The 11,442-nt window shown below is 43.7% G+C and overlaps 1 protein-coding gene across 1 annotated transcript in view; it reads right to left on the bottom strand.

The window, feature by feature from the left end:
• Positions 1-7,072: 7,072 nt before the first annotated feature.
• The window catches only part of LOC121565567 (WASP homolog-associated protein with actin, membranes and microtubules), a 35,468-nt gene continuing 31,098 nt past the window's right edge, over positions 7,073-11,442 (bottom strand). Inside the window, exon 11 of the mRNA XM_045205724.1 lies at positions 7,073-7,789. Coding sequence (XP_045061659.1) covers positions 7,628-7,789 — 162 coding nt within the window. The 3' untranslated portion in view covers positions 7,073-7,627. The remainder of the gene's footprint in view (positions 7,790-11,442) is intronic.

The raw sequence follows: 11,442 nt of genomic DNA, 5'->3' as shown, positions 1-11,442 counted from the left end.
AAACGTGACCCACCAAACCGCGCTCCTTAACACCTGCCCACTTAACCCGGAAGCCAGCCGCACCAATGTGTCGGAGGAAACACCGTTCCTTGCCATAGGTTTTCAAGCAGATTTAAGTCAAAACTGTAACTCGGCCACTCAGGAACATTCACTGTCTTCTTGGTAAGAAACTCCAGTGTAGATTTGGCTTTGTGTTGTAGGTTATTGTCCTGCTGAAAGGTGAATTAATCTCCCAGTGTCTGGTGGAAAGCAGACTGAACCAGGTTTTTGTCTAGGATCTTGCCTGTGCTTAGCTCCATTCCCTTTCTTTTTTATCCTGCAAAACTCCCCAGTCCTTAATGATTACAAGCATACACATAACATGATGCAGCCACCACTATGCTTGAAAATATGAAGAGTGGTACTCAGTAATTTGTTGTATTGGATTTCCCCCAAATATAACGCTTCACTATGCTTGAAAATATGAAGAGTGGTACTCAGTAATTTGTTGTATTAGATTTCCCCCAAATATAACGCTTTGTATTCAGGACAAAAAGTGAATTGCTTTGCCACATTTTTTGCAGTATTACTTTAGTGCCTTGTTGCAAACAGGATGTATGTTTTGGAATATTTTTTATTCTGTACAGGCTTCCTTCTTTTCAATCTGTCAATTAGGTTAGTATTGTGGAGCAATTACAATGTTGTTGATCCATCCTCCATCACAGCCATTAAACTCTGTAACTGTTTTTAAGTCACCATTGGCCTCATGGTGAAATCCCTGAGCGGTTTCCTTCCTCTCCAGCAACTGAGTTAGGAAGGACGCCTGTATCTTTGTAGTGACTGGGTGTATTGATACACCATCCAAAGTGTCATTGATAACTTCACCACGCTCAAAAGGATATTCAATGTCTGCTTTTTCAATTTTTACCCATCTACCAATAGGTGCCCTTCTTTGCGAGGCATTGGAAAACCTCCCTGGTCTTTGTGGTTGAATCTGTGTTTGAAATTCACTGCTCGACTGAGGTACCTTACTGATAATTGTATGTGTTGGGTACAGAGATGAGGTAGTAATTCAAAAATCATGTTAAACACTATTATTGCACACAGAGTCCATGCAACTTATTATGTGGCTTGTTAAGCAAACGTTTACTCCTGAACTTATTTAGGCTTGCCATAACAAAGGGGTTGAATACTTAGTGACTCAAGACATTTCAACTTTTCATTTGTTATTAATTTGTAAAAAATTTGAAAAACATAATTCCACTTTGACATTATGAGGTATTGTGTGTAGGCCAGTGACACAAAATCTCAATTTAATACATTTTAAATTCAGGCTGTAACACAACAAAATGTGGCAAAAGTCAGGGGTGTGAATACTTTCTGAAGGCACTGTATGTGCAACAAGTCATCTCTCTCTCTCTTTCTCTCTCTGAACAGTAATTCTTCCCTCACATTATGCATGTATGAACTAGACATTGAAGCATCCAGCCCAAAGTGAGAGGTTTAAAAAATACTTTCTTAGTCACCAAAGTACCATGTCTTTAAACATTTGGTTTCCAGGGGGGCAGTGCGGGCCATGAGGAAGGCCAAAAAGTGTCTCACTCCCTGGGTCAGAAAGCTCATAATTAGCTGGGTCATCGCAAGCACCAGCACCAGTGTAGATACTACCATGACCTGGTAGTATATGAGGAGCTGTAGGTCACGGGGGCATTTGCCAAAGTCGTAGGAGAAAGCAGTTTAGGGACAGGGACTGCACGTCAAACTAATTGCCAAATGTATCCAAAGAGATGAATTAATGAATTATCTGAATTAATGAATACAATGAGGAGCAGGTTACAACATTCTGGAACACGTGATGTTATAATCAGATTCTTCTATTACATCATGTTGGGTCCATATCTTGTTTATGTTTGACAGTGAACAGTAAACCCAATTCACTTTTACAAAGCACAGCTAGCCAACTAGTAGTTTGACTTGTAATTTGTACTGCCTACTTTTGAAAGACGATTTCTTTAATCAAAATGGCACAGCTCTCCCAGAAGGGTGGGCTGTGCAACATGAAGATGTTATTGTTGGCTGTTATTTTCTGTCTCCTTTCGCCTGTTGCTGCAAATGTGTTGGTGTCTTCAGAGCACAAGACTGATGCCAGTGAAGGACCACCCTATTCTGAACAACCCTGATGCTACAAAAGAACAAGTTGATAGTTTACGGGTGAAAGGATATTCCTCAAAAAATTCTAAAGAGCCCTCTGAGCTTGTAGAGCCCCTGATTTCTGTTCCAGAGCACAGGCCTTTGATGCCAGTGAAGGACCACCCTGTTCAGGACATCCCCAATGTTGCAAAATTGACCAAAATGGCGCAAGTGGACCAGATGCTGGAACAACTTCAGAGGATGAAAGATGATACTTTCCCAGGTAAAGCTAAAGTCCCACAGATGATTGTGGAGAAACTTATTCCTTATCTACAGGCTTACAAGCAAAAAGCATTGCAAGGTGACAACAACGTCTTCAAAGAAAATCTTCAGGCTCCAGCTCCAAAAGCTCAGAAGAGCACCCTGAAGATCAAACCCAGAGTCAACATATTGACTGACCCTTCTTACTCCGAGCCACTTGTGAAGGTGAACCTGATTTTGGGGCTTGTTTTCTATGGCTTCATCGTAATAGTGGTTCTCTATGATGCTGTGAGAATCTCCAAGGAGGCTAGAAGGCGATCTGATGCTATTGCCACTGCCAGGTTGAAGAAAAGGGAACCAGCCACCGATGAACCACAGACACTGGCATCCAGAGTTCGGGAGAGCATCTCTTCACGGTTTGGTTTGAAACAAGCATCATCCACACCACAGTGTGCCCCCATTTCTGACGATTCTGCAAAAGAGTTGCAGAAGTCAAAGGAGTTCATCTCCACTAAGGACAAATCTGAGTCGGATAAGAGACCTGGAAAGAGTGCTGTCAGCCTGAGAGAGTGTGAGCCGCCTCTGCCTAGCATCCCAGATAACTTCCTTGTGCCTGACTCTGAGCCTGCCATCCAGGTGGCATTGAACCCATTCGACACCAAGCTAGCCAAAGTTGTATCTGACAATGCTGAGGCATCCAACTACGAGGCAACCGAGAAGCCCTGCTACACACAGTCTGGGCTCACTGAGGTTTGCGTCAATTAAGACTGAGGACTACTTCTTAAACCAAGTGATATTGAATAAAAGCTGCAGATATTACATCTCCAAATGAGATCACATGGAGACTGCCACCTTTGAAGACTTCCATTTTCTGTTTGTAATTTAATTTCTTTAGAATAGTAATACAAATATATTGCATTTAAAACATATGTTTCAAGTAATTTTTGGGGTATTTTGATTTGTTGTTGTACTGTTGTGTTGTAAATGCAATAGGCAACATTATTTACTAAACACTAACCTTCCCCCCCATATCACATTAACCTCTACGGGATCGGTGTCCCGTTTACGGGACGGTTGAGTTAACGTGCGCTAATGTGATTAGCATGACTGTTGTAAGTAACAGCAAACTTTCCAGGACATAGACACGTCTTATATGGGCAGAAAGCTTAAATTCTTGTTAATCGAACTGCACTGTCCAATTTACAGTAGCTATTACAGGGAAAAAAGACCATGCTATTGTTTGAGGAGAGTGCACAACAACAAAAAACGTATCACGACAACTGGTTTGATACAGTGGGGGAAAAAAGTATTTAGTCAGCCACCAATTGTGCAAGTTCTCCCACTTAAAAAGATGAGAGAGGCCTGTAATTTTCATCATAGGTACACGTCAACTATGACAGACAAAATGAGAAAAAAAAATCCAGAAAATCACATTGTAGGATTTTTAATTAATGTATTTGCAAATTATGGTGGAAAATAAGTATTTGGTCAATAACAAAAGTTTCTCAATACTTTGTTATATACCCTTTGTTGGCAATGACACAGGTCAAACGTTTTCTGTAAGTCTTCACAAGGTTTTCACACACTGTTGCTGGTATTTTGGCCCATTCCTCCATGCAGATCTCCTCTAGAGCAGTGATGTTTTGGGGCTGTCACTGGGCAACACGGACTTTCAACTCCCTCCAAAGATTTTCTATGGGGTTGAGATCTGGAGACTGGCTAGGCCACTCCAGGACCTTGAAATGCTTCTTACGAAGACTCTCCTTCGTTGCCCGGGCGGTGTGTTTGGGATCATTGTCATGCTGAAAGACCCAGCCACGTTTCATCTTCAATGCCCTTGCTGATGGAAGGAGGTTTTCACTCAAAATCTCACGATACATGGCCCCATTCATTCTTTCCTTTACACGGATCAGTCGTCCTGGTCCCTTTGCAGAAAAACAGCCCCAAAGCATGATGTTTCCACCCCCATGCTTCACAGTAGGTATGGTGTTCTTTGGATGCAACTCAGCATTCTTTGTCCTCCAAACACGACGAGTTGAGTTTTTACCAAAAAGTTATATTTTGGTTTCATCTGACCATATGACATTCTCCCAATCCTCTTCTGGATCATCCAAATGCACTCTAGCAAACTTCAGACGGGCCTGGACATGTACTGGCTTAAGCAGGGGGACACGTCTGGCACTGCAAGGATTTGAGTCCCAGGCGGCGTAGTGTGTTACTGATGGTAGGCTTTGTTACTTTGGTCCCAGCTCTCTGCAGGTCATTCACTAGGTCCCCCCGTGTGGTTCTGGAATTTTTGCTCACCGTTCTTGTGATCATTTTGACCCCACGGGGTGAGATCTTGCGTGGAGCCCCAGATCGAGGGAGATTATCAGTGGTCTTGTATGTCTTCCATTTCCTAATAATTGCTCCCACAGTTGATTTCTTCAAACCAAGCTGCTTACCTGTTGCAGATTCAGTCTTCCCAGCCTGGTGCAGGTCTACAATTTTGTTTCTGGTGTCCTTTGACAGCTCTTTGGTCTTGGCCATAGTGGAGTTTGGAGTGTGACTGTTTGAGGTTGTGGACAGGTGTCTTTTATACTGATAACAAGTTCAAACAGGTGCCATAAATACAGGTAACGAGTGGAGGACAGAGGAGCCTCTTAAAGAAGAAGTTACAGGTCTGTGAGAGCCAGAAATCTTGCTTGTTTGTAGGTGACCAAATACTTATTTTCCACCATAATTTGCAAATAAATTCATTAAAAATCCTACAATTTGATTTTCTGGAGAAAAAAAATCTCAATTTGTCTGTCATAGTTGACGTGTACCTATGATGAAAATTACAGGTCTCTCTCATCTTTTTAAGTTGGAGAACATGCACAATTGGTGGCTGACTAAATACTTTTTTCCCCCACTGTACATTCACCTCTGAAGGTAAATGATGTACTTACATTCAGTAATCTTGCTCTGATTTGTCATCCTAAGGGTCCCAGAGATAGAATGTAGCATAGTTTTGTTTGATAAAATCAATTTTTATATTCAAATGTAGTAACTGGGTTCTACAGTTTGAACCCCTGCTGTCTCTGGCTCCACACCCGTATTGCAATGCTTCACTGGATCAATCTAAAACGTTGCACACACTGCTGCCATCTAGTGGCCAAAATCTAAATTGTGCCTAAACTGCAATATATTGTGGCCTTTCTCTTGCATTTCAAAGATGATGGAATGAAAGAAATGATAGAAAATGCATGTTTTTTTTGTTTGTATTATCTTTTACCAGATCTAATGTGTTATATTCTCCTACATTAATTTCACATTTCCACAAACTTCAAAGTGTTTCCTTTCAAATGGTATCAAGAATATGCATATCCTTGCTTCAGGTCCTGAGCTACAGGCAGTTCGATTTGGGTATGTCATTTTAGGCGAAAATTGGAGAGAAAAAAAAAGGGTCCGATCCTTAAGAGGTTTATGATATTTAGAATGATCAATTATTTGTGTTTTTCACATTTATAAAGAGAATCTCTCCTGGACATAGCAGTTGTAAATGTATATGGCAGATCTATCAGGACAGATAGAAACCTTATTCAACAACCGTTTATTGGTGAATGACAGTACATAATAAGTTACAGTCCCCAAGGCACTTGAGCATAGTTTCATAATGTCCTCACTTTAAAATAACACCTAACAGTCTAATGGAAAGTGGGTTTGACAGTTGACAATAATTGGCAAACAAAATGCAGCAAAAAACATTAAAATCAGTGCACTAGTGCTCTTTCATACATTTGGCTATGTTCCAGGCCACCTACATTGCAGTCACGCACCAAATCGTACATATTCAATCACTGGTTAATTTGTCAAAAGCTGCTTGCTTTTCAGGCAGTCTGGAACACGGCCTTTGTGTCTCCATGACAATCCAGTCAAATCAAGTGCAATGTAATAATGTAGCCTCAAAACCAATAGAGAACATGATCATTAGAAGTACTAGGGTGAAGTTGCCCCTAGACGCTGACCCAAGGCCAGTTTTAGATTGTCCCCCCTAATGGTTAAGGTTGGGATTGGGGGAGAGGAGGCTGATCCTAGATCTGTGCCTACGGGTCAACTTCATCCTACTGTTTAGTTAATGGTGGAAGTGCTAAACTGGGTAAAGGTCTACTGTGTTCATTCGTTGATAAAGGGCATACTTAAAGGGTTATTCATATCATCATGGCTATTAATATGGCATTGTAGGAAAACGGAAACAGAGTGCACAGTCATCAACATTTCAGTCTCCTCATCAAAGTAAATCATTTTCATCCTTAGATAAAGTCATGAAGCAGAAACAAAAGCATAAAATAATGATTTCACCTCCAATAGTTTGTCAGTTATGCTATGCAGGGTGGACACTAGTTCCCCCTGACACTAGACAGACATCCAAAACGTTGAAGGGAGCTATAGTAGGAAGACGTATGTAGTGTAACACGACAACAAACCGAACATCCTTACACAGTTACTGTATCACGCTGCAGGGCCTGCCACCATAGACATAATCTATTTCATCCTATTTCTAGATCTCTCTCTCATTCTCTATCTCTCACTCACTCTCTCGCTCGCTCTCTCACACTCTCTCACTCTCTCTCTCTCACACTCTCTCACTCTCTCTCTCTCACACTCTCACACTCTCACACACGCTCTCTCTCTCTCACACTCACTCTCTCTCTCTCTCACACTATCACACACTCTCACACTCTCTCTCTCTCTCTCACTCACTCACTCTCTCTCTCTCTCTCACACACTCTCTCTTACTCTCTGTCACACTCACTCAAGCAGTTGGACACTTCAATGTCCAGTCTTCAGGCTAATTTGCAAACAGAAGACTACACAAGTGTACCCACAGTAATTCTTTAAATCTGGAATCTGTGGGAGCTTTTTAGCACGAAAACAGCTAGTTTCAAACCTTAGCGAAAGAAAGAGCCTGTAGCCTTGAACACTGGTAACAGGTGGTGGATATTTGCGCACAGTGCTTTAGTTAAACATCTCCAGGGTGGCTGAGCAAGAGACTTATTAAGATAAGATCTCTTCTCTATGGATCAAGCTTTAAATCAAACAGTAAACCTGCAGAATCACAAAATCAAAAGATTGGCAATATGGTTAACCTATTGATTAGTGAATGTTTTGATTTGTACGTGTGTGTGTGTGTGTGTGTGTGTCTATACGTCTGTTCTATGGATGTGTCCATGCGTATGTGTGTGTGGATTAGTGTGTGTGTCCAGGTGCGTGTCCATATGTCTCCTCTCCTCCCTCAGCTGTCCCACTCAGTGGAGGGCGTGTTGTCCTCTCCTCTCTGCTCATCTTCATCATCCGAGTCGGAGGAGACCCTCTTCATCCTCTGCATGGCGGCCTTGATGCTCTTCTGCAGATCTGTGTCTCTACTGTCCTGGGGCAGGGGCACTGCTGGAACCACCTGGAGGGGACGTCACAAAGCAGGGTCATCAAGTTAGCCAGTGGAATCGCTCCAGAGGGCTTCCCATAGTTTCACGTTTTTATTGTAACGTGCACTAGTACAGTGAAATTCCTTTCTTGCTAGCTCTTTCCCAACAATGCAGTAATCAATATCAGTAGTAATAATATCGGTAGTATTATAAAACATTTATATAAAAAAGTCAAGTAGAACAAAAACACACAAAAAATAGAAATAAGAAGAACATAAGAAAGTAAGTAGCTATATACAGGGACGGTTCCAGGGTCAGTAGCTATATACAGGGCCAGTTCCAGGGTCAGTAGCTATATACAGGGCCAGTTCCAGGGTCAGTAGCTATATACAGGGTCAGTTCCAGGGTCAGTAGCTATATACAGGGCCAGTTCCAGGGTCAGTAGCTATATACAGGGCCAGTTCCAGGGTCAGTAGCTATATACAGGGACAGTTCCAGGGTCAGTAGCTATATACAGGGACAGTTCCAGGGTCAGTAGCTATATACAGGGTCAGTTCCAGGGTCAGTAGCTATATACAGGGCCAGTTCCAGGGTCAGTAGCTATATACAGGGACAGTTCCAGGGTCAGTAGCTATATACAGGGACAGTTCCAGGGTCAGTAGCTATATACAGGGACAGTTCCAGGGTCAGTAGCTATATACAGGGACAGTTCCAGGGTCAGTAGCTATATACAGGGACAGTTCCAGGGTCAGTAGCTATATACAGGGACAGTTCCAGGGTCAGTAGCTATATACAGGGACAGTTCCAGGGTCAGTAGCTATATACAGGGACAGTTCCAGGGTCAGTAGCTATATACAGGGACAGTTCCAGGGTCAGTAGCTATATACAGGGTCAGTTCCAGGGTCAGTAGCTATATACAGGGACAGTTCCAGGGTCAGTAGCTATATACAGGGACAGTTCCAGGGTCAGTAGCTATATACAGGGTCAGTTCCAGGGTCAGTAGCTATATACAGGGTCAGTTCCAGGGTCAGTAGCTATATACAGGGACAGTTCCAGGGTCAGTAGCTATATACAGGGACAGTTCCAGGGTCAGTAGCTATATACAGGGACAGTTCCAGGGTCAGTAGCTATATACAGGGTCAGTAGCTATATACAGGGTCAGTAGCTATATACAGGGACGGTTCCAGGGTCAGTAGCTATATACAGGGACAGTTCCAGGGTCAGTAGCTATATACAGGGACAGTTCCAGGGTCAGTAGCTATATACAGGGACAGTTCCAGGGTCAGTAGCTATATACAGGGACAGTTCCAGGGTCAGTTGCTATATACAGGGACAGTTCCAGGGTCAGTAGCTATATACAGGGTCAGTAGCTATATACAGGGACAGTTCCAGGGTCAGTAGCTATATACAGGGACAGTTCCAGGGTCAGTAGCTATATACAGGGACAGTTCCAGGGTCAGTAGCTATATACAGGGACAGTTCCAGGGTCAGTAGCTATATACAGGGACGGTTCCAGGGTCAGTAGCTATATACAGGGACAGTTCCAGGGTCAGTAGCTATATACAGGGACAGTTCCAGGGTCAGTAGCTATATACAGGGACAGTTCCAGGGTCAGTAGCTATATACAGGGACAGTTCCAGGGTCAGTAGCTATATACAGGGACAGTTCCAGGGTCAGTAGCTATATACAGGGACAGTTCCAGGGTCAGTAGCTATATACAGGGTCAGTAGCTATATACAGGGACAGTTCCAGGGTCAGTAGCTATATACAGGGACAGTTCCAGGGTCAGTAGCTATATACAGGGACAGTTCCAGGGTCAGTTGCTATATACAGGGACAGTTCCAGGGTCAGTAGCTATATACAGGGACAGTTCCAGGGTCAGTAGCTATATACAGGGACAGTTCCAGGGTCAGTAGCTATATACAGGGACAGTTCCAGGGTCAGTAGCTATATACAGGGTCAGTAGCTATATACAGGGTCAGTTCCAGGGTCAGTTGCTATATACAGGGACAGTTCCAGGGTCAGTAGCTATATACAGGGACAGTTCCAGGGTCAGTAGCTATATACAGGGACAGTTCCAGGGTCAGTAGCTATATACAGGGACAGTTCCAGGGTCAGTTGCTATATACAGGGACAGTTCCAGGGTCAGTAGCTATATACAGGGTCAGTTCCAGGGTCAGTAGCTATATACAGGGACAGTTCCAGGGTCAGTAGCTATATACAGGGACAGTTCCAGGGTCAGTAGCTATATACAGGGACAGTTCCAGGGTCAGTTGCTATATACAGGGACAGTTCCAGGGTCAGTAGCTATATACAGGGACAGTTCCAGGGTCAGTAGCTATATACAGGGACAGTTCCAGGGTCAGTAGCTATATACAGGGACAGTTCCAGGGTCAGTTGCTATATACAGGGACAGTTCCAGGGTCAGTAGCTATATACAGGGTCAGTAGCTATATACAGGGACAGTTCCAGGGTCAGTAGCTATATACAGGGACAGTTCCAGGGTCAGTAGCTATATACAGGGACAGTTCCAGGGTCAGTAGCTATATACAGGGACAGTTCCAGGGTCAGTAGCTATATACAGGGACGGTTCCAGGGTCAGTAGCTATATACAGGGACAGTTCCAGGGTCAGTAGCTATATACAGGGACAGTTCCAGGGTCAGTAGCTATATACAGGGACAGTTCCAGGGTCAGTAGCTATATACAGGGACAGTTCCAGGGTCAGTAGCTATATACAGGGACAGTTCCAGGGTCAGTAGCTATATACAGGGACAGTTCCAGGGTCAGTTGCTATATACAGGGACAGTTCCAGGGTCAGTAGCTATATACAGGGACAGTTCCAGGGTCAGTAGCTATATACAGGGACAGTTCCAGGGTCAGTAGCTATATACAGGGACAGTTCCAGGGTCAGTAGCTATATACAGGGTCAGTAGCTATATACAGGGTCAGTTCCAGGGTCAGTTGCTATATACAGGGACAGTTCCAGGGTCAGTAGCTATATACAGGGACAGTTCCAGGGTCAGTAGCTATATACAGGGACAGTTCCAGGGTCAGTAGCTATATACAGGGACAGTTCCAGGGTCAGTTGCTATATACAGGGACAGTTCCAGGGTCAGTAGCTATATACAGGGTCAGTTCCAGGGTCAGTAGCTATATACAGGGACAGTTCCAGGGTCAGTAGCTATATACAGGGACAGTTCCAGGGTCAGTAGCTATATACAGGGACAGTTCCAGGGTCAGTTGCTATATACAGGGACAGTTCCAGGGTCAGTAGCTATATACAGGGACAGTTCCAGGGTCAGTAGCTATATACAGGGACAGTTCCAGGGTCAGTAGCTATATACAGGGACAGTTCCAGGGTCAGTAGCTATATACAGGGTCAGTAGCTATATACAGGGTCAGTTCCAGGGTCAGTAGCTATATACAGGGACAGTTCCAGGGTCAGCGCCAATACAATAGAGCCCCACAGTGGAGGTGTCATAATTTTAGAAACACTTAAAATAAGGGCTGTGTTTTGTGTAGGCCTCCCCTGGCGTAGCGTTTTGTGTAGGCCTCCCCTGGCGTAGCGTTTTGTGTAGGCCTCCCCTGGCGTAGTGTTTTGTGTAGGCCTCCCCTGGCGTAGTGTTATGTGTAGGCCTCCCCTGGCGTAGTGTTTTGTGTAGGCCTCCCCTGGCGTAGTGTTTT

The sequence above is a fragment of the Coregonus clupeaformis genome, chromosome 20, assembly GCF_020615455.1.
Source record: "Coregonus clupeaformis isolate EN_2021a chromosome 20, ASM2061545v1, whole genome shotgun sequence".
Lineage (NCBI taxonomy): Eukaryota > Metazoa > Chordata > Actinopteri > Salmoniformes > Salmonidae > Coregonus > Coregonus clupeaformis.
The sequence above is the reverse complement of the archived record's forward strand: the minus strand, read 5'-3'. Positions and strand labels throughout refer to the sequence as shown.